The sequence below is a fragment of the Ylistrum balloti genome, unplaced genomic scaffold (assembly GCF_031769215.1).
Source record: "Ylistrum balloti isolate Yb309-2 unplaced genomic scaffold, AGI_CSIRO_Ybal_v1 Utg370568, whole genome shotgun sequence".
In the NCBI taxonomy this organism is placed as follows: Eukaryota; Metazoa; Mollusca; class Bivalvia; order Pectinida; family Pectinidae; genus Ylistrum; species Ylistrum balloti.
Genome location: NW_026782356.1, coordinates 1,681,618 through 1,705,634, shown reverse-complemented (window position 1 = coordinate 1,705,634; position 24,017 = coordinate 1,681,618). Strand labels below are relative to the sequence as shown.

The 24,017-nt window shown below is 33.4% G+C and overlaps 2 protein-coding genes across 2 annotated transcripts; both read right to left on the bottom strand.

Moving 5' to 3' along the window:
- Positions 1–223: 223 nt before the first annotated feature.
- Positions 224–11,480, bottom strand: LOC132556404 (3-ketoacyl-CoA thiolase B, peroxisomal-like). The gene is made up of 12 exons (XM_060220816.1): positions 11,173–11,480; positions 9,969–10,062; positions 7,653–7,707; positions 6,960–7,039; positions 6,636–6,678; positions 5,509–5,604; positions 4,959–5,039; positions 4,019–4,115; positions 3,315–3,405; positions 1,903–2,082; positions 1,582–1,783; positions 224–767 (listed from the first exon to the last, which is right to left on the bottom strand). The coding sequence occupies exons 1-12, from the start codon at positions 11,326–11,328 to the stop codon at positions 686–688; spliced, it is 1,257 nt and encodes a 418-aa protein (XP_060076799.1). The 5' UTR covers positions 11,329–11,480; the 3' UTR covers positions 224–685.
- A 2,013-nt stretch (positions 11,481–13,493) lies between these two features.
- On the bottom strand, positions 13,494–22,318 carry LOC132556396 (uncharacterized). Its single transcript, XM_060220804.1, has 5 exons — positions 21,982–22,318; positions 20,329–20,468; positions 18,229–18,341; positions 17,809–18,015; positions 13,494–16,386 (listed from the first exon to the last, which is right to left on the bottom strand). Exons 1-5 carry the CDS (start codon positions 22,164–22,166, stop codon positions 16,087–16,089), a joined length of 945 nt encoding a protein of 314 aa, XP_060076787.1. The 5' UTR covers positions 22,167–22,318; the 3' UTR covers positions 13,494–16,086.
- Positions 22,319–24,017: the final 1,699 nt, after the last annotated feature.

The following is a 24,017-nucleotide window of genomic DNA, read 5'->3' as shown; positions in this document are numbered from 1 at the left end:
GAGTGTTGGTCACTTGAAGGAAGCATCTCTGTGTAATCTTTAAAAGATTTAAGCTGAACAATACTCGTGATATTTGTCCTTAATAAAGCTATGGCTAACCGAAAGGAGCCTTACGATTAGTCTTACCGTATGCCCAGCACGCTAAGGAGACGGCAATATGATATTTTCATGTGTACCCGATGATTTATATACAAAGGTTATAACATAATGAATTAAACATAAATTTCAAGTGGAATGATTTAATTTATTAAGTTTCAACACAAATCTTTCATTTCCCTCTTTGATCATGCGTTTTCATACAACCACACACTCAATCATTGCACACTTCATGTGTCCCTTATAAATGAAATGAACTATTTTGCTAGGTCCATTTAAAGATAAATAGGCACTGAACAGTTTAACCCTATTTCAATGGCACCGAAATAATTTCCATCATTTTATGTTTTCCTTGCTGTCATTGAAGAATTCTCTGATTAAGCTGAACTGTATGCTGGGTAAATATATGTCATGATGTTGGTATTCCAGTATGGGTCCTTTAGTGTTTGGACTAGGTAGGTTTACCTTCCCTTCACTAAAATCTCAATAAAATTGTTGAATTTGTTCTTTATTCCAAATTAAATTAAGTTCTCTCTCTCTGCATATGGATACTTTAAATAATCACAGATGATGTGTTTCATCTGCTGGATTACTGCGCAGGACCAGGGTATTCAAATAAAGCAGCAGCTCCCATTCCTGTTCCCATACACATAGATACCACACCATAAGACCTGAAATAACAGATTTTCTGATTGGTTAACAGTAAGGCTTTATCTGATTGGATAAGAAATATATTGATTACTTTGAATATTGGATCTATATTTATGGGGAACAAATATCAGCATGATTGGATGAAAATTATACTGGTACACATGTAAATGTAACAATTAATCTGAATGAATATCTGAAATCTATATTGGTAAGAGAAACAGCTTCTATGATTAGATAATAATGTATTTGTAAATGAAACAGTTAATCTGATTAGATACTAGATTTATATTGGTAAAAGCACTAGTTTCTTCAATTAGATAAGAATTATAATAAAGGCAAACTGTATCGGAAAAGTTCTTTATACTGTAATATATATAGACCGAACAGAAGTTTACTTGAATATCTCTCCTAGGTCTCTAACCTAGTACCTATGACTCACTAGCCTTATTCTCAACTACCAGGTAATCAAGATAAAGAGGAATTCTCATTGGTCCAGCAGTAAATTGTGGTTACCATTCACACATTTTTGTTTGGAAACAGAATAAAGGGGCATAACACTAGCAAAAAAATGGCTGGATAAATGGTATGATAAGCATTATGATATGGCCTGAATACACAACCAACCCCCCCCCCCCCGTTTTCTTTTTCTTTTTATTTGAAAATAATTGAAAAATATATTTTTGTTGGATGGATAGGTAACTACAATTACAACAGATTCTAATCATATCTAAAAACTCATTTTTGTAAACATTTAGATTAAATGCTTCTGAGAATTGATCCAAAAGTGAAAGTTCTTGTATAAAAAAGGAGATCATAAATTTGATATCATCTTACTTTTTCCCTCTTCTTTTAAGTTCATGTAGAAGTGTAGCGATTTGCCTGGCACCTGTACAACCAAGAGGGTGGCCCAGGGCAATGGCTCCTCCTTTTGGATTCACCTTCTCCGATGGAAGCCCAAGTTTATCCACACAGTATTTAGCCTGACTTGCAAATGCCTCATTGATCTCAAAAATATCTATCTCCTCCTTGGTCAAGCCTGTCCATAGACAAAGGGAGATAACTCTTGTAAAGGTATTTTATTGTCGGTATGAAAGAAAAGTGAATGCTATACCATAAGAAATAATGATAATATGATATGAATCATGAACACCTTACCAGTCTTTGCTAATAACATTGGGATGGCAATTGCTGGTCCAATACCCATGATCTCAGGAGGACATCCACCAACAGCATACCCTCTCAGGACTCCTAGGATTGGCAGATTGAGGCGAACAGCTTCTGACCTCTTTGCCAATAAGACTGCTGCAGCTCCATCACTGACCTGGCTACTGTTACCTTGGGTTGTAGAATGAAAGATAACAACCATTCTTTGTATACCAGAAGTATAGAAGGGATTTTTTTTTAAAAGATCTTTTTGGTTTGATACAGATTTTTATTAAAAAAGACATTTTGAAAATATAACCTCGAAGTCCTCCCAACTAAAAGCTTCCTTGCATACTTTTACCGTTATATACATGTATGATATAAAACTTGATTTAATCCCCTTTGAATTGAGTTCTAATTTCCTTTCATATGTTTTGTCCACATTTACATATTTGTGTTAATGTGATATACTCCTTCACATTGTATATGTGCTATCTAGACCTGGTGTATACCCGACAATTTATGGTGATTTATCTCCCTTACACAGTTATATCACATTTATGTATATGTTAAAGCTACAAAGTGTATATGACCATCTGTTAAACACACAATATTTGCATTAAACAATACAATTTATTCATTATACAGCAACCACAAAATAAGCTTTCAGCATATGTATTAACATTCTATATGGTCCAAATAAAAGTATGTGAGGGGTCTTAATGGGAGAGAAAACTGGAGTATACATAAATCTACATAGTCACCTAAATTACCCTAAACCGTTTCATATACAATCAGGGAATATCATTAATTCAGCCAGAGAATTTGTGTTAAATTTATATATGTATCCTACATTACACATGCTCATTTACATAGCACATGTTGTTATATGTTATCTCACTCTCTATATATGTGATTGCATAAATTATCTTCCTTTAAATTACAGAAATTAATAAAAAAAAATTCAGGCCTTCAGTTCTAGGACTAACGTTGTATTTATTATTGCTTAGATATGTCATCTTCAAAATCATACAAAATTAAATACAAATTTCTCACTTTTGCTGGCCATCTTTTTAAAAAAAAGCAATTCACAGTAATTATACGACAAAAATAGCTTAACACACACTGTAGTGGTATACTGACTTGCTCTGCTGAACACCATCTGGCAAAATGTCACAAACCAACAGAAAATAATTTCCTAAGATGAGAAATCTCTCTGCCAAGTACCAACATTCAATAAACATACAAATATGTGACTTATCTACATGTACATTTACATGGATTTCAGGAGGTTCCCTAGATGGATACAGAACTCTATTAACATAAATAATTTAAAATAAGAATGAAAATTTTGATCTTTTTCATTTAAATCTTAACTAACAAAATTTCCTTGTCATTAAGGATTCAAGGTGAGTAAGACTTACCTGCCGTTGTGGAACCTCCCTTTTTGAATGCTGGTTTCAACTTGAGTAGTCCCTCTAGTGTGGTGGGGCGAACACCATCATCTTTTGTTACCTAAAGGAGAAAAAAACACAATTATGATCAGGGAGATTTTTCTTACAGAAATTGAAAGGTAATACAAATTGTGTTGTGAGAGCATATTTGGTCAAGTAAATTGTACAAGACAGTTTAAACTTGGTAGGTTATCAAATCCAATTGCAATCCAAACTTTTGACCTTTGACCTTTAGTCATAATGATTAATATGTCTTTCAGATACCTAAACAAATCTTTTAAAAAAATCCATTTTACCTTTAAAACATATGTTATAGGAAATACATCACTAATTAGCACACATATCAATATTTATATGGAAATTCTGTATATTGTGACGGTATCCTAATCGGATCAGAACATTTAAATCTGTGTCTTACAAGCACACGTAACCATCTAAAGTTTCTAAAATACCATGATTACATATTTTGACTTTTAGAAAGGATAACTTTAAAGACTACAATTTTTTCCCAAGAGTATGATTGCTGAACATCTATAACCAAGTATTGCGTCCACTGACCACAGATATTTTCTATACACAAATACATATTAAATTTTCAATCATGATTTTTTTTTTTTTTGTAGAGATGTCTTCAAATTACATCATATAGTACTGATACACCAATAAGGTCTTACTGTGATTGTTGTCTCATTCCCCTCCTTGTCCTTGATCGTCGTGGTAACAGGAACAATCTCGTCATCAAAAAGCCCCTTCCTTTGTGCCTCTGCAGCCCTGTAGATAACATCAACATTTGATGTAGTACTTAAAAATAAACTAAAATGAAAAAACGTTCCCAGGTCAAAAGTAACAGATGTGACATCAACATGACTAGAACTTGGATATATTCACTTGGTTTTTTATTGACAGTATACTGGTATAATATCAGCAACATCTGGGTTCATGTGAGCACTTGGGCAATAAAAATTTTACTACCCAAAGTTTATAAAACCTTTTGCCTGTATAATATTTCACTTCATTGTGAGAAAATAGCATAGTTTTCGGCTAAGAATCTAAATAGCCTCTTTTGAGCTATAAAATCACGGTGCTGCAGAAGACAGTGTCAGAAAGAAAGTAAACAAAGGCAAAAGACTGTAAAGATTGTTATTTATGTGAGTTTTAAATAAACTATCACAGACTTATCTATTTCCTGAATCTGCAAGAGATCCAGCAATATTTCAACTATCATGATATCTGATACATGTTTTCAACAACTTCAGCTTGCAAAGAAAGAGAATCAACCTTTTGCTCTTTCCTGCTAGGTTATACCAAATACTGTTTAATGTTCCACACTCACTTCACTTGTGGTGCTTTCTGTCTCTCAGGAATCAGAGAAATGGACCAGTTTGTACTATAACTGTAGTGTCTATGAATAAGACAGTTGACCCTAATCATTCTGCCTAGAGAGATGTGACAGGCCTCTCATATGTTGTTCAGTGAGGTAGGCACCAGCTAATATGAGAAGATTTGACCTCATCATGACCCTGACAGTTCGTAGGGCAATGAACAATAATAATGAGTTTGGCATGTTGATATAGATGTTAAATCCTTAAATGTTGACTTTTCATATCAATTTACCTGTTCTGTGATAACAATGCAAATTGGTCCTGATCCTCTCGAGTCAATCCATATTTTTCTGCTACATTCTCAGACGTCATTCTGCAATAAGTAAAACAACAAATCAAATATTTGTAAGACACATCATTCAAACACAACTTATCTTACAGGAAATATATCAGATGATTGTAAATGTAAGTATCTTAGTAATATTGATTAGTGCTTTTTGTATGGAAGGCATTGTGCTAAATTATGGTTGTGCTAATTTCAATCATTGCTGATGCTGGCCTTGATACCCCAAGGTTAAGATCACTTTCGCATTCTATCTGTAATAATTTAATTTTCAGAAGTTAACCTGAGCGACATACTAGGGCACAATCATTTTTTTGTGAAATGAAAGATAGGCCCTAAGAAAATTTGAAAAAATTGTGGCTTTAAAAGTATATAATGTTTATTTTCCATCAAAATGAAATCTTGTGGTGCACAACTTTACCAGTCAGTTCAATTTGTTTAGATTGAATTTGCCTTATGTGATTAACTGTAGGTGGATTTGGTGCCCTAAACAACTCACCCCATAGGAATTAGGCAGTTTTTGGCTTTCTCTACTCCCAACAACTTGGGATTCAATGAGTGGTCGAGGCCCTTGTTCATAGTCATTTGTTCAAATCTATAATGTAAAATTATGACATTGTCTGATTGTCTTTTACTACAACAATATCCTTTCAATTATCTACCTTCACAATTAAATGCATGACGAAAAATAATTAGATGCATCTCATCAGTATTAAAATGAAAGATAACTAGTTTTACAAAGGAAGTACTTCTAATTCACATAATCTGCCTGTTATCTAGTGAATGGTCATTAGTGTAATGTAATCTGCAGTGTTTTCATTGGCTGTGCATAGTCAGAAATTAATTGTGATGTCATAACACTGACATACAGACATGTTGTTACATCATATATTGAAAGAAACTAAGGGTCAAGGTTAATTTCTTGAGGCATGTAAGCTTCACATTGTTTCTCTTTTTTTTTACCAAGACAATTCTCAATTTGCCAATACCTCACTTTTGGCCATAATACTGATATTCCACTTAATCTAGAATGATCATTAGCCTCCCTGATTAGCACAATTTAAAGCCAATAAAGTTGGTACATAAACTTGTATCTTTCAACTCAAAAATAACTTTAAATGACTTTTACTTCAAATTTGCAAGTTTTCAGTATTATCTAAATGGATGGGATGCCATGCTATTTTTTATGAGTTATGATATTTCATTGCCCATGAGAGGCCCCATTATTTATAGACTTTGCCTTCATGTGGCTATTGTGATGATGAAAATTCCCAATTAATGTGACCTTGAACTTTAAACCTCCACTTTATGCTTCAATGAATTTAATTCTCTTAGGTCAGGAAAGAAGTGTGCAAACTTTTACATTTCTACATTTCATAATTTTCTCTCAATCAAATGACTTGTTTTGCACTAATGGACAAACAGACAGTTTGTGAGTCACACACATAGATATATTGCTGCAATGCTACACCCTCTTCACAAATAATTGTTTGAAGATCAATTTTGAAACATTATCAAAATAGAAATTAATTATTGAAAATAATAAAGTTTACCTGTGTTTTATTTATTTATTTTTTTTTTGTCTTTCTGTTATTGTAATGAAATTAAACAAACAAAATTATTTACCCAGCACCAATCCCCATATCACACTGATTGTTTCTGATTGAGCCTGCAAAAAGACCAGTACATAATTTAAGTAGATTAAAAACAAAAACAAAATTTGAAGTTCCATAGGAATTATGGTTCTATTTGGGTTTAGAAGACACTGTGGGTTTCCTGATACACTGTATTTCAAATGTTTCTTAGAGTTTTTTCAAACAGAATTTAAAGAAGAGCTATTTAATTAAATCATACCAACTTTTATTTGAAAATTCATTACAGGTACTTAATGAATGTAATCGTTTTCTGTATGACACTTAATATCTAATAGCTGTAGTACACATATATTACCAGCAACATTCATGAATGCCTGGAGTCCTGATGAACACTGTCTGTTAGTTGTATACAATGGTACTGTTTCTGGGATTCCACTAAAAAAGACATAACAAAGAATTAGATCTAAAAAATTAAAAAACCATTGTCATGGTAATTTTCATGAAGTCATTATCTATATTTTTCACTTCTGAGGATTGTTATAATGACAATCATTCCCAAAACTGCTGGTAGAGGATATTGTTGATCACCAACAGATTAAATTCAATGAAAATCAAACCAGATCTATATTTAAATAAATTATATATCATGGCTGCCATTTTGGATGAAAGATTAAGCACATGCCTGGTTAAAAGTCCATCAAAAACTGTTGAATTTCAGAAGGAAATGTTAGCAAATGCAACACCATCGTCCTGTAATAAACTCACCTCTTTCTTTGAGTCAGAGAAAAATACCTCCCTTGGCTTAGAGTAGGATAAATCTGGTACAAATCACTGAGCAAGAAGCAAGAGGAGGGCAACAACAAGGTTAAGGATGATGATTGATCAATAACTTTGCAAACATGCAAAGATTCTTACTGTGGCAAGAAACCAGCGCACCCCTCAAAAGTCCATATGGTCAGACAGCTATTGACCATGGACCTTTTGGGGGATGATGAGGATAAGAATATCCACTAGAGATCAGTTAGATTGATGAATTATCTACACATACCTATAGAACTGGGCTACTCTAGCAGTGAAGGCATCTTTTGAATCATGGACATTGCCTAAAATGGAAAACAAAACATTTACATAGACACAAAAGAAAGTAGATATATATAATCATATCATGGCTATGAAGGTCATCAGGTCAACTATCCATGTCAAAGACTCCTTGGTGATGACATGATATGTATATATATCTAGGTCGATGGTGTGTCATTTATAAAGGACAAACTGTCAATCATCTCACTAGTTTCATGTATATCAAGATCAACTTTATATCTTTTATATGGAGATCACATTTATGTGTCATTCATATAGTGGTTGATTTTAAGGGTCATTAATAAAGTCGTTGATTTTAAGGGTCATTCAAATAGTGGTTGACTTTAAAGGTCATTCTTATAGTGGTTGACTTTAAGGGTCATTCATATAGTGATTGACTTTAAGAGTCATTCATATAACTATTGACTTTAAGGGTCATTCATATAGTGGGTGAATTTAAGAGTCATTCATATAACTATAGACTTTAAGGGTCATTCATATAGTGTGATTTTAGACTTCATATAGTGATTGACTTTAAGAGTCATTCATATAACTATTGACTTTAAGGGTCATTCAAATAGTGATTGACTTTAAGAGTCATTCATATAACTATTGACTTTAAGGGTCATTCATATAATGGTTGACTTTAAGAGTCATTCATATAACTATTGACTTTAAGGGTCATTCATATAATGGTTGACTTTTAGAGTCATTCATATAGTGATTGACTTTAAGAGTCATTCATATAACTATTGACTTTAAGGGTCATTCATATAATGGTTGACTTTTAGAGTCATTCATATAGTGGTTGACTTTAAGGGTTATTCATATAGTGATTGACTTTAAGAGTCATTCATATAACTATTGACTTTAAGGGTCATTCATATAATGGTTGACTTTTAGAGTCATTCATATAGTGGTTGACTTTAAGGGTTATTCATATAGTGATTGACTTTAAGAGTCATTCATATAACTATAGACTTTAAGAGTCATTCATATAGTGGGTGAATTTAAGGGTCATTCATATAGTGGGTGCCTTTAAGGGTTATTCATATAGTGGGTGAGTGTAAAGGTCATTCATATAGTGGTTGATTTTAAAGGTCATTCATATAGTGGGTGAATTTAAAGGTCATTCATATAGTGGGTGAATTTAAGGGTCTTTCATATAGTGGGTGACTTTAAGGGTCATTCATGTAGTGGTTGACTTTAAGGGTCATTCATATAGTGGTTGACTTTTAGAGTCATTCACATCAAGATCTACTATAAATTGTAAAATCATATATTTTTTGTGGGGGTCAAATTCCAAAGTTTTCCAAAAGTATACACTTTAGCACTGGAGTTGATTGATATCAGGATTTATGGAGCAAAGATCATCAAATCATCTGAGACTGGGGTTGATACTGGTTATCTGAACTCAATAATACCTCATATCAAAGAAAACAAGGTATCATGACTGTTTTATTACATATCGTTATTAGATCCCCAAAAGCATTGAATGTTTCTATTCCATTTCAATTGTGCCTCATTCCATAACATTTACCACAGAATCATGAACACTACATCTTTAATAAAACATTCTATTGCACTCCTTGGCAACTTGCTGTAAATGTGTCTGTTAAATCTAAGCTGAAATTATGTGATATTACAAAAAACTTGCAAGAGTGTGCATTATGACCTTTTCTAACTGTCACAGAGTGCAATTTGATGTTGAATGGAACAACATTTGATCAGATGTTGACCAATCAGCATCTAATCCAAAAGTGAAAACGTAATAAATACATATATGTATATATGTAGAGGTTAACTTTAAGTTGTTATATACTCATTCAAATACATCTGTATGTGTATGAATATTCATGACATTTGTGTATGAATATTCATGTCATTTGTGTATGAATATTCATGACATTTGTGTATGTATATTAATGATATTTGTGTATGAATATTCATGCCATTTGTACATGTATGAATATTCATGTCAGTATAAAATAAGTCAACTAACTATATATGTTAAGTACAAGCAATTAAAATATTAAAGACAGTCATGTGTCACATCAAAAAAGTACATGGACATGGCAATTGTCAATCATAGATTGTTTTTTCTATGAAGTGGTCAAGCTTACAAATACAATGTATAAATAAGCCACTCTTGTTTGTTTGGATATAAGTCTTATTATAACATTTTTTTTGTTATCACGTCCCATTCAATAATGAAATCAGACGCACTGATGATATTAACTAAATGCGAAGTGCACTAACCACTTACACACATGTTCATACGTACCCACACACACATCCCCGATCTGTTGGGGAGAGACCTTGCCCTCCTTCATCACTCCAAGGAACACTGCAGACAACAGGTCATCTCCATACGTATCCTTTGAATGAAGAATATGACCTCCAAATTAAAATAAACACAGTGGTTTGTCTGGTGTAGAATTTGGTCTATTGCAGTTTAACAAGCCTTAGGTATTCTTACTTGCTAGATTTGTTCTACCAGAGACGTATGTGATATATACGTCTCTGGTTCTACCAACAAATACTTACTTACTGACATAACTTATTTGTCTGCCTTTAACTATTTTAAGTCAGTAATTTCAGACTTCTGCTCTATTTCTGTATTTTAATTTACCAACATCATGTATCTATCTTTAATCATGCACTGTTATCCTTTATTCTAATAACAAAAACGCCACCTCCAGTCAGAACCAATTCAACTTCCTCAAGAACAGTACCTCATTCCCCAAACATCCACTGTTTTTACAGGAAAAGGACAAATATTTCTTCAAACCAATAAGGTTATGATTATTTATCTGCAATTTCATATTTTGTTGAATGTAACCAAGGCATATAATAAAACTGAAGATAAATAGTTTGAACATTTCAGATTCATTTCTAAATATCAGAAATCATAGGTCCCATTACTAAATATTGCAGATCAAGCCTCACAGCTTTAGACCACAGAGGGCAGTCAGAGGTAAATGTATTTTACTAAATAATTGCGTTTTTTAGAAGTTGACCTTGCCACCATTAACTCACAAATGACCAGATGATTTCTTTTAGAAAAAATTATTGAAAAATTGAGGAACTAACACAGAAACAAAGGAAAAGGAAATTATTTGAAAAATAGGCGTTTCCAATTAATTAAGGTGTAGCTCTCTGTGCTTTAGTTAATGCCAATATAGTGTACACTTAATGACCACTCCTTTTTCATACTCAGAACAAAACCCATAACACTGTTGAAATAAAACTCTACATGACTATAGGAAGATGGTGTGTTTCCCGCATGTTTTTCGGTGAAGAGGTCACCAGCTACTACAAGGAGACATGACTAAAGTGTTCATGGCTTTTCAGGGGCTGATAAACACAGCAAACAAACAAATCAAACATCTGAACTTTTTATTGTATTCCGTGGTTAAATATGACATTATGTCAAATTGTTTTAAGTCCGAGGTTTCCCAGTTGACAGAAAAACTCTCTTAACTTACCTTGAATGACCCCCTGTTTGCTTTGCCTATAGGCGTCCTTAGGGCAGAGATTATTACGATGTCGTCTGGCCTGTCAACAAAACGTCCGGCCCCGGCCACTGGGGATGGCTGAACTCTCCCGGGCAGGTGCCCGAATACAACCTGCATACGTTCCATTTTTTAGTATATGTGATGGATGTCCAGCTGCAGCCGAAGTGGGCGATCTCCTGTGCACACTGATCTATGTTCCACCTGTTATCGTCCTAGTTTAATCAGGTCATAAATTGGAACGTTTACCGATCATAGTACAACGTTACGTTTGATAGCAGTAACATCGAGGTGAAGAAATGGGAAGGGAATTCCATCTCTGCACATGACGTCACATCCCTTCATAAACACTTCCGGATTCCCTCATGATGGGGCCATAGACAGGAGACTGTGGGCCACAGAAGGGATGTTTAGAGTCAAACATCATGAAAAATGATAAGGTGAGGAAAAGCATTCAAAGAAAGCTAATGTCATATAATCGACAAAATAATTTCACATTGTCTTAAAAGTACATAACGATGAAGTTCGTTCTCAAGTTAGCACTCATAATTACCTTGATGAAACATAACAAAATATCAAATAAGCATGCGTTTTTCTTTCGTGATTTCCAGATTTTATCACATCATTACTTCTTTCTTTCATTCGTCAACCCAATAGTTCTTGATTATTCGATTAAATGTTTTATTACACTGCTACTAATTACAGTTATTGTAATCTGAGGGAAAAAAACAACAAAAGAGTAAGGAACATGTAATGTGCATAATCATATAGATATGATAATAGTTCAGCTTTAATCTATGATACTCTGAAATATCGTATATACGCTATAGTTAACGGAATTGACCGATGAAAATGACAAGTTTGAACAAAGAAAAATATAGATGGTATACACGATAGAGCTGTAATTTAATCCTCAAAAGCAGCATTGGCCATTTACAATTTCTTGTTTTTTTTATTCAGTAGAGAAAAATAATAGAAATTAAATATTGTAAGTCAAAGACATATGTATAATACTGTCGCACTTCAATCGGGAAATTAAACACGACAAATAAAATCAGCGGTCGAAATGCGTGTCATTCTTTACGATTTCTTTTCCTAATTATGATATAAGGAAATGCACACCACGAGAAAAAATAAGATTGATAAATAAAAAGATTCCTAATTCATTCTTAACACATCGATGTTTCATAGATACATATGCATGTAGTGTGGCCAATGGAAATGTTTTGCGATAATATAATCATGACTTATCTTTCACAATATTCTACTTTACATATGTAGCGAAAATTGTGATTATGAATTTATGCTACTCGGCTATACTAATACCGACAACTCTGTGACAGATTTATCACAAACTTCTAGAACAATACGAAAAGGCGGTCATTAGATTTCCAGTCTAATTCAAAGAAAACTACATAGCTACTGCCAGGGTATGGTAATAATCAAGATGTAATAAAGAATAATGGTAGATAATTGACTGTGGACTAATTTCTAATTTATTACTAAAATCCCACCTCCCCCTCAAAACAATTGCTTGTGATACATTTAAGTAAAGCAAATGCAAAAAGGAGTCAACATAATAATGTTTAACATTTTATTGTCATATTGAAATTAGGTCAAAATTGAAGATATCATCATCACGATTCTTTTATCGTATATCAAAGACAACGTAAGTATAACATGGAAGTATTACAGGAAAGTATGATACAGATCTATTATTGTTATTGTATTGTACACCCCTAGCCAGATGTAAGTCTTTTTGGCTCCAAGGTCAAGGTCAAAGAAATTGTAACTACTCAGCAAACTCACTGATGCGACTTTAACCACTTTGTTTTGATCATCCTCAATGTACCTATTCACGTAATGACATCACCAGTATGTTCTAAGGTGGTGGGGTCTTTGGACAAGAGACATTACCACACTTGTTCTTAATGACAAGCAACAAACCTCCCATATATTGGTCAGTGATGCAGCTACCAGCTAGTACATTGAACCTCTACCTCAAAATGACTGTGGATATTCAGGAGGATATAAACTTGGGACAAACAAACGAACAATCTTTGGGGGTTTTTGTTTAAACATATCATGAAAATATCTTCTGGAATTTGTGTTCCATGGTCATTTTTCATATCAACAGAATTTTGTTCAAAAATCATATGAATCTGCATTGGAGTGGGAACTTTGGTGACTTATAGATTTTAGTTTTAGTGTGATTTAAGACATAATCAAAAGGTTTTAGGTAATTCAAGCACTATTTCCAATAGGAATTCAAAAACAGAAAGCAGACAAATAAATTTATAATATACATTTATTAAAATATTCATACATATCCTTGTAATGTTAATCACTCTTACAGCTTAAATGCAAAAATACTCAATATCTTTGACAAAATACAGTCATGTGATATCATAAGATAAAAATAACAGAGAAGCGTTTTTTTCTTCTAACTATTGCTAAGTAAAGTTTTGTCTAACATTGACTTTCAAATTTCTGACATTTATTATATTTCTTTTAATGGAAAAAATTCCACATATAGATTTATATCAATAAAGACATAAGATTACACATGGTACTATACTTTTGCTGACATTAAAAAAAAGTAGAAAATATACCATTCATTAAGTAAAGTTCCAATTAATGTTGAAGTAGCCTTGTAAAACGGCCATTTGTTTAAAAAGGATTTTGCAATAAATATTTTCTGATTTGTAATATTTTTACATAATAGATGTAACTATAAGTACATATACTCAATTATACAGTGTGAATTGTATTGAGAATAATAATATCCATGTGCACCAACAATATGAAACAAACTACAGGACATATTGTATCATAACTGTGCCACTAAGCAACTACATGTACTTTTTCGGTAATGGTAATCAGCATTTCCTATATTTTCACCAGCAGTTTGTTTACAAAGAAAAAGTAGAAGAGTATGTTGTTCACAAATATGTAAAGCATTTCCATAGATATGGATATATGACTTTCTGTAAGTGGTAAAGTACTTATCAATAATATACAACATGTACTAGGTATTGCGTAAAAATAAACAGAAATTATTTCAACATATTCTTGTTCGTCAGAGTTATTTCCCCTAGATGTATCTGTAAGTTACATCACCAATACTTCATACAAAGCATTTAGTTATCTCAAAATAATCATTTTTTTAAATTTTTTTTTTCAATGATTCCATTGAAGTTTACTTTCCTCTAAAATAAGTTAATCAAGTTAATTTCAATCATAATTAGGTCCATGGTCGGTAACCCATGCAGAAAATGCTCTTGGGTTCTCAACAATGAAATGTCCTACATTTTGTATCTTTCACTTTAAAGTATGTTTACATTCCAATACTTACTACAACACATATGCAAAATTAAATTGTGATATCAACACAACCATTTATGTAGAAAAAATGCTTCCACTTTTAGATCAGAAACAACTTTTTGAAACCAAACAGAACATAAACACATGTAATGTATATATACAACCACTCGAAAGTGAGTAAAGTTAATATTAGGGTCCCTATACAGTTCAGCCTAACTTTACATAAAGCTGACCATGAGGACATCTCGTAATGATCATTTATGGCACACATCAACTGATGTTCTCGACAAATTACAAATAATCAAACTTGGCAAGAATTCTACGCGAATAAAGACAAGTTTATGATACCTTTATCGTCAGGTTTTCATATGAAAAAGGAAAAAATAAAAAACTCCGTCACAAAACATTGATGTTATATTCTAATACGTCTCTGATTATAACCAATGCCAAATTTTGAAAGCAGAAATGAGTTCATTGTCACACACAATGATGAAAGCCATTTGCTGATATTCCAATAAAAATATTATCAACAGGACGGTTTTGTCTACACAAACAAAATAAATTTAGAATTTTATTTTAAATCTCTGGAGACGTTTGAAATCATTAATTAGTATGGTTCAAAGTAAAAAAAGTCATGAAAAAAACAATACAAAATGAAAAAAAAAATGAAATGGATACAAAACAATACCTACACATGTACCTACCTAAGTTTTTCTTGAACTACACAGAATCATAAAAATCCAAAAATGTGACAGCTGCTTCAAGCCTTCATCTTCTATCCTTATACATTGCTTTAGATAAGAATTTCAAGACAAAAGATTTAAATTTGGGATTGTGTAATTAACAATTCAGTGAACATAGAAAGATGTAGTGATTCTTTTGATGTTTGAATAAAATTTACACAACAAAATGATGACCACAATTACAATCAAAAAGGAAAAGAAAATTGCATGTAAATAATAACAAAAATATGCTTAAAAAGCAATAAATAAATTTGAGTTTCATATTAAATACATAATGATATTAAATGAAGTAAAATGTTCCAATCCAGGCATTTTAATCCCCCCAACCCCCTCAAATAATTATAAATACATCATTATGAAATATAAAGACATTTTTATAAGGAAGGAAATTCAATTTTGGATTATGTATTACATTTAACTTTGATACTGAATGAAAGCATCTATGACATTGCACACAAAAACAAATTTGAAGTCACAGTGGGCAATATTTACCAGGTACATTTTGATACAAAAAGCACTTTTCATACAAGTCCTCCACCACTTTGAGCATCTTTGAATATAATACAGCACTACATTTAACACTGGGGTAATCCTGGAGTCATTGGAGGCTCTGTGACAACAATGTGAATGTCATCATTCACTCTCATGATTTTTTTATATCATGACCTTTGGTCTGTAACTTGGCTTAAGGTCAATTACTAAATTTAGCACTAGGATACGTAAGTAGATCAAAGATATGTCTGTGTTGAAATATTCCATTACTACGAAGTCCTGTGCATGGCATGTCATGACAAATCAGATCAGAAACTCTACTGATGAATCAGGCTGAGTACTGTGGAGGTGGTCCAGGGTAATTCGGGGGTGCCTCTGTAGGGTAAGGACCCTGTGGGCCCAGTGGTACTTGTGGTCCCTGGGGCATGCCTTGCATGTTATAAGCCGGCTGTGCCATTGGATTTTGTGCTGGATACTGTTGACTCCGTGGGGCTGATGGGTAATAAGGGGCCTGAGGAACAGGTGGCTGATGCTGAATAGTGACAGTTCGGGTCACTCCAGACAACAAGGTCACAGGAAGGTCGGTGAATTCTTGTTCTTCATCAATGCATTTCAGTTTTCTGTGAGTCTGCAAAAGCCAATTGATACAGTCAGACATTCAGTCAGTAAGCATACCTCTGTAATCTGATATCCTGTAGACATAGCACACCTCTGTAATCTGATATCCAGTAGACATAGCACACCTCTCTTTTTAATCTGATATCCCGTGGACATAGCATACCTCTTTAATCTGATATCCTGTAGACATAACACACCTTTTTAATCTGATATCCTTCAAACACAGCACACCTCTCTTTTTAATCTGATATCCTGTGGACATAGCACACCTCTGTAATCTGATATCCTGTAGACATAGCACACCTGTGTAATCTGATATCCTGTAGACATAGCACACCTCTGTAATCTGATATCCTGTAGACATAACACACCTTTTTAATCTGATATCCTTTAGACATAGCATACCTCTCTTTTTAATCTGATATCCCGTGGACATTGCATACCTTTCTTATCTGATATCCTGTAGACATAGCACACCTTTCTTATCTGATATCCTGTAGACATAACACACCTTTCTTATCTGATATCCTGTAGACATAGCACACCTCTCTTTTTAATCTGATATCCCGTGGACATTGCATACCTTTCTTATCTGATATCCTGTAGACATAGCACACCTCTCTTTTTAATCTGATATCCTTCAGACATAGCACACCTCTCTTTTTAATCTGATATCCTGTAGACATAGCATACCTTTCTTATCTGATATCCTTTAGACATAGCAAACCTCTGATATCCTGTGGACATAGCATACCTCTCTAATCTGATATCCTGTAGACATAACACACCTTTTTAATCTGATATCCTGTAGACATAACACACCTTTTTAATCTGATATCCTGTAGACATAGCACACCTTTTTATTCTGATATTATGTGAACATAAAACACCTGTCTAATCAGATATCATGTGTAATCTGATATCCTGTGAGCAAAGCAATACCTCTTTCATAAATAAACCATTATCCCCTAGCAACAGCAAGTCAATTTCAGCAGAAATAACAAATGGGTCAGACACACTATGAATAAAACCAGTCATATCTTTTGATGTTCTACCAACTAAAGGATATTTCTTTATCTTGCAGTAAATTGTTCCTTAATTTTGAGTCAGAGGTATTATATCTGATCCCTAGGGTTCCTGCTTCCAAGTAAAGTACTTCTTTATCCTTGAGTACAGCTAGGGGACAATGGCTGAAAAAACACAAATTCTGGCTCAAGGTCAGGGAGTGGGCTTATTACATTTCAATGTAACATTTGTTAGTTATTCTACTGAACAATTAAAAGTCAGGGGGTTTGATTAATATTTCAAGACAATGAAATAGTATTGTTTGTAATTCTATGGAACAGAGATAAAAATAGGTGGACTTCTTAACAGACATGAGCTTATTGCTGGAGAGAATGTTGTTAATATTCATCAGTATCAATTAACTCACCACATAACACGGTCCCCCACACACAAGCCAGAGGGGAAAGCAAAGGCAAATACACAGAAGTGAAGTGCAACACTCCATCGGTGTTGAGTAGTTTGTCACCCAAATAGTCATGTGACCCGAGTCGTTGTTAGAGCGATTGTCACAGAAGGACACTTGGCTGTCAACGATGCCACTGTACCATTGTCTGACACTAGGTCCAAAGTCCAGCTGTAACACATTGTATAGTTATTATACAACAATGTAATGCTACGCCCATGGAGGAAAATTTGTTTGATCCTTAATATTATATCCTTTGAATATTTGAGCGAATGATCTCATGAAATGAAAGCACTTATACATATTTACACACACATGCAGCAACACTGTGATAATTGTGAAATATAAAATGCATTGCAGGAAGCTGATAATTTAATGTCATACCTTCAGGCAAAAATTTTTTCCTTCCTGCATATACTGCATGGCCTGGGTAAGTTTGTGAGTGATCAATTCCCGAATCCTGGGATGTCTTGTGTTGACCAACACAGCAAACTCATCTACAGATATAAAATTGGCAAAATTTAAGTCTTTCACAACTATAAAAAAAGGGAAGACAATTAAGATAACGAGATCCACAAGAAATCTTGACTCTCACAATTGAAAATTTTCCTTCGTTTGGCTCTATAAGAAATTTACCTTCTTCTTAGTATACCTATGGGAACCAACAGCGGATCGCAAAGTCATTTAATTTCACCTTCAGATATATCGATGACACCTTGTCTTTAAATAACACGAAATTTATTGACTATATCTATTGTATATATCTATCAGAACTGGAAAATCAAAAAGATACAACAGACTCTTCCAGTTTTCCATCAAGTTGTATCATATACGTGATGATTTCAATTTCCCTATTGTGAATTTTCCATTACTGGATAGCAATATCCCTGCATCTCCAACCTATGATATTTACATGTCACGGTTGATTTAATATTCAAGGGCCTGTTCACATTATCAGGATTTTCATGCAAGAAGTCATCGACTGACTGACAAACTCGTAACATAAAGGTTCAAAAGATGCAGTCTGGTGAAAATTATTGGTAAGTTTTATGGTCGTCATAGTGATCTCATTGAGAAATATTCTATTTCTTTGTAAGACATGAAGCTGGATGTATTTCGTGCTTGTTAGTTTGCCTGTTGGTTCCTTTGTTTTATACCTTGTTCTCCTCTGAGATATGACATTACTTACTTGGGTTGACCAAAGTTTACATGGCAGGTATCGTCGATGAAGCAGAAGACGCCTACCCTTCTGGAACACTTGGTCTTATTCTCCTTGTACTTTTTCAGGAGTTTCCTTGTAAATCTTTTTTTTTTCTTCACCTTTTGCCTTAGTTTATATACAATTTGAGTTTAAAGTATAATTATGTTGCCATGTTGTTTTTTGATTGAGATATATGGGTCCTTTAGAATCATATCACAGGAGAAAAAAATCATAGTACCAGGTTCAAATACTTCTATATTGCTGTGTTTGAAATTGAGTTTTAGAGGTCTATTTTCAAACTTTAAAGTGTCCTCTGTTTTTCAAAAATCGAAGAGGCCTCCTGCAGCTCTCCCAAGTATATCCAACTAACCCTTAAATTCCAATTGCAATGACACTCAAAGGGTACCATGCATACCTTGAGCCCAGAATGAATAAGTTCATCAAGTTTCAATGAGACGTCATCAGGAGAGTAGCAACATTAAACAAACTTTCAATATAGAAGCCCTAAATGCACAACTCCATACAGAGCATATTTCCAGTTTCTGGAGCAGCAATAAGCTTTCCGAGTTAAAATAAAGAATGGCTCCTGTCAGCCATTATGAATGATGCTTAAGACGAGGAATGTACAATTAAATGTGTTTGACTCTTATTGGACAAAGTCATCTTCATAATTTCATGGAGATCATGTCTGTACTTCTTCAGAAATTATATATCAAATTTAACTGAGAAGTCAAAACCTACATTGGTCACTGGCAATCATCTTGATTATTTCATGAAGCTCAAATTAAAATGTGACCCACAATAATATTCCAGGATCGATATTCAACTTATTCATAATGTGTCAAGGAAATCCATTCAGAGCTTCTCCACAAATATTGCAAGATATTGTTGACAGCATGACTAACAGACATACATACAGACAGAGCATAGACAAATTTGATAGTTTCACCATTGGATGACAGTTGGTTAGCAATTGAGAATATTTCAGGCCCCTTCTGCTCTTGGCGTTCTATTCCTGTAGTACCATATATTTTTTTTTGAAAATCAATTCTTTCTCAGTAATAGGGGTTTTTTTTTTTTGCACTTAAAATATTTAAGACCATGGAACCTAATAACAATACTACTAGTAGTAGTAGTAGTTCCAAAATGTACTAATCAAGATTCTTTAGTGTATTTTAAATTTCAAGACACTAACAACATCAGGTAGGTCATCACAAGAACTTGTTTGCCCTAAGATACCCTGCACAAAATGTACCTGATATCAAAATATAGATAAAATGTACCTTTCCACTTCTTGCGCACTTTGACCACAACATAGTTGTCGGTACGCTGATGTTCCACTTTGATGTGGAATAAGATCGGCATACTGAGTAGGTCATTGGTCAAACGATGAAGTTCTTCAACATTTTTCACTGTGAGCTCACTGCAATTTCAAAAACATGTATTAAACTACAATGTTAATATATTTGTATAGAAAGTTTATATCTTTTGTGGGTTTTTTTTTATTATCCTTGCTATCTTTTAGGTGGAAACACCCTCTGAAAGCTGAGACTGTCTCATCAACTTTACAAGACTTCTTAGCATTTTACAACTGATGTGATAGAGCAACAGTGCACAAGTACTTTAATTATGTAATTAGTTCCCTGATACAACAGAATAATGTGTATATTTATCTCTATCTTTTCCAGTGAGCAATGTGCCTATAGGTTGTGCACTACATACATATGTATATAAAATAACAAAATTCTGGAATTGTTTTATTGATATTCCCACTTTTTTATTTCTTATTTTAAACGAACATTGTTTAGAATAAAAATTTTTAGTTTCAAGACATTTTAATGACTTCTTAACTTTCTGAAAAAATTATAATTGAAGCTGTGTGTCCATCAAAATTCCTCAAAAGATGCTAAATTAATAAAAAAATATTTGTTAAAGTATCAATTAATACATATACTCCAGAACTCTGACAAAGGAATCTTGCAAAGAGCCAACAATAACTTTCCTAGGGTGTTTCCAATTTATTTTTGCCACATTTTTCTCACTCAGCACTAAAATGAATTCTGGCCCATACATGCATGTGTAAAAGTTGATAGTACACGTCATCTAACTAGCCTCGGCTAGTGGGAATTTTCCCTTTATTGAAGCAGTTGAGAGTCCAACTAGAAACCGCATGGTTGCTACATGTACTTCAAATCCCACCAGGGGCAAGGTGTTTTTCAACACTCCTTACATTTACAGATTTGGTGATGTTGACAACTCCAAGGGTAGAAATTTTTGGAGATGGATATGCTTCCTTGGAGATATCGAACCTGGGTTGTTTTTTGTTGTCACAGTCCATGACTTTGTGAAGCAGAGAGAAGTGTAGACGTTGAGTGTACAGGTCACCTGAATAGCTTCAGCTAGTGGAATTTTCCTTCAGTCAAGTGGTGGTAGACTGTCTGACTAGAGATCAAAGGTTGCTAGTTCGAATGCTGTGACAGTGTTTTTTTTTCATTACTCCTTCTACATGCACACAATATTGACAAGAATCGGTACATAAAATGAGGATAACAGACCAGTGGCACACATAATTATAATCATAAGGTACTGTTATTATTACTCTGCTGACTTAGTGATGAAAGGGAAGCAACAAACAAAATGAATAGCTTCTGATGCAATCATCCTTAATCCTTATTTATATAGTGTACACTAGTTATCTCCCTTCTTTACTTTTGCATAGTAAAATACCTTTAAAGATTTTAAATATTTTACTCCCGAAATTCAGCGAAATCAACTTGTATGCAATCGAATGGATCACATGTAGTATGTTTAAGTTTACATTAAGTAAATAACTCACGTCATGACCCATGGAATTTAAAATCAATTCAGCAAATGAAATCATAACAAAGAATCACAGAAATGGCGACGCCAGACTTGTTCGATATGTGGTCACCTACCTCAGTTTGTGACTGATCAGTGATCCTGACATGTCAAACACTCGGTCGGACCGATGAGACACATCTCCAGGGCGTACTGTGGACTCGAATAGATTGTACAAAAGAGGTGGACAAGCCTGGAATTGAGACCACAACATCGCTGTGTATGGTGGCAAATCGCAAATTTCCACCGCCTGAGTTGCCATCTTTTGTTTGTTTTCGTTTTTGTCGTCGACACCAAGCAGATTTTCTTCAGGATCGGTGGGCTGATTCTTTAAACAACATCAACTGACGTTATACCGAAACTGTGTGATGTCTCCGTTTTTCAACAATATCCGCCACATTTATTTTACTTGTCGCCGAGTTCTAGCCCATTTCACGTTATTGCAAAATAGGGGCAACTTCCTGGTACAAGAAGGTGCAATGAAGGAGAAATTACAGAAAAGAAAAAAATCATACAATTTGTCACTTTATATCTCGTATGATGTCAGAGTACTTGAGCAACATTTTTATTTCATACATTGATGTTTAAAAGTCTATGATATGAAAAGTTTACTTGAATGATTGTTTGATTATCTATAAATTCCGATATGAACTATTAGCTTTCCCTTTGATGGCCCCTGAGGCATGTCGTCCAACCAGACGACGACGATGGTTCGATTCTCGCTGTTAACGTGGTTTTTCCATCACTTCCAATTTTTTAAAAATGTTTTTCATATTTATTTTATTTTCTCACCTTAAGGTAAGAGACAATGGCTACTGGGATTTTTTTACAGAAGTCCTACAACTTATTTCCTAATTCGTCCAATATACACTGACATGTACTATAAATATAACTTTACAGTAAAGAAACTTAAATGGGTGTGAACTATAGCCATCTTTCATTGGCTAATTTCACATCGTCTGACTCTATGTCCTATATGACTATGATTACTACAGTCAATATACGAAGAAATCATCTGATTTGGTCAGGGGCGTATGATAAAGACATCCTTGGATTTGGTTTAAAACAAATAAAACTTCGAGAAGATCAAGAATTTGAAAAATACATTTTAACAGAACAATTTATTATTACTGTAGCAATCAAAATTTGAAGATTAACAATTGAAAACGTTTGATCAAGGATTCGGATTGGACGAAATCAACAACATCTACGGCTAACTATATCTTAAAGTAACCCATTACACTAAAGAAAGAAGAACAATGATTGATTCACCACAGCATTTTTAAAAAGACTTTTTTTTCTCTTCTGTGGCAATGCTTCTATTCATTACAAATACATAATACAGAGAAAATCTCGAGTTCATTGAACTCGTACATTTAATTTCTCATTAAATTTTATGACTTGCATTTATAAATAGCAGTCAATGAGTCAATTTATTATGTAATCAATTTACTTGGTTGTTGCAAGATCAATCCATGTTCTTAATTTTTGAGCAACAAGTCAATACTTTGATATAATATATAAAATATATGATATAAAATGTACTAAATGCGATACTAGCCCGCCAACATAATTAAATCTTCTTTTAGCCAAATCTTGAAAGTCAACTATGTCAGATAAAATCAGAAATGTATTTCTACTTTTGATATCTGATAATACTGTATCAATGATAGTTAATGAGCTTTGCTGTCTTTATATACCATTTTTCTCCAAAAAAAAAAAACAAAACAAACAAAACAAAACAAAAAAACTCTTATATTTTTTTTCAGAACAAATAGTATAGTATAAATCTCAACTTTCAAATTGATCTCGCCAACTTTTGTGACATTACTTTCTGTTTACTTCTTTTAAAACAAAACGCAAGTTTATATCGCAGAAAGTAATTTGTAAATCTGTGGCACTATAAGTGTCATTAATTTTCCGTTTGATCAATGTTGCAGGATTGTCGAATCAATACATCTGTACTAGTTATAGATATACATTGATAGTAACAATGCAGTAATACTGTATATCATCTCATCAAAGGAACTACAATACAGATTGTCTCATCAATAATTGATACTAAATACACATGGATAATAATAATGCAATGACGTTGTATATATATATGTAT

Excerpts from the sequence above, each read along its gene's own strand:
- LOC132556404 (XM_060220816.1), bottom strand. The coding sequence starts at position 11,328 with ATGGAACGTATGCAGGTTGTATTCGGGCACCTGCCCGGGAGAGTTCAG. Across the intron at positions 7,708-9,968 it reads GATCGGGGATGTGTGTGTGG|GCAATGTCCATGATTCAAAA; the intron begins GTACGTATGAAC and ends TTTCCATTTTAG. Across the intron at positions 3,406-4,018 it reads GGAATGAGACAACAATCACA|GTAACAAAAGATGATGGTGT; the intron begins GTAAGACCTTAT and ends TTTCTCCTTTAG.
- LOC132556396 (XM_060220804.1), bottom strand. The coding sequence starts at position 22,166 with ATGGCAACTCAGGCGGTGGAAATTTGCGATTTGCCACCATACACAGCG. Across the intron at positions 18,016-18,228 it reads GAAAAAATTTTTGCCTGAAG|CTGGACTTTGGACCTAGTGT; the intron begins GTATGACATTAA and ends AATGTGTTACAG. Across the intron at positions 16,387-17,808 it reads GTGGGGGACCGTGTTATGTG|ACTCACAGAAAACTGAAATG; the intron begins GTGAGTTAATTG and ends TGGCTTTTGCAG.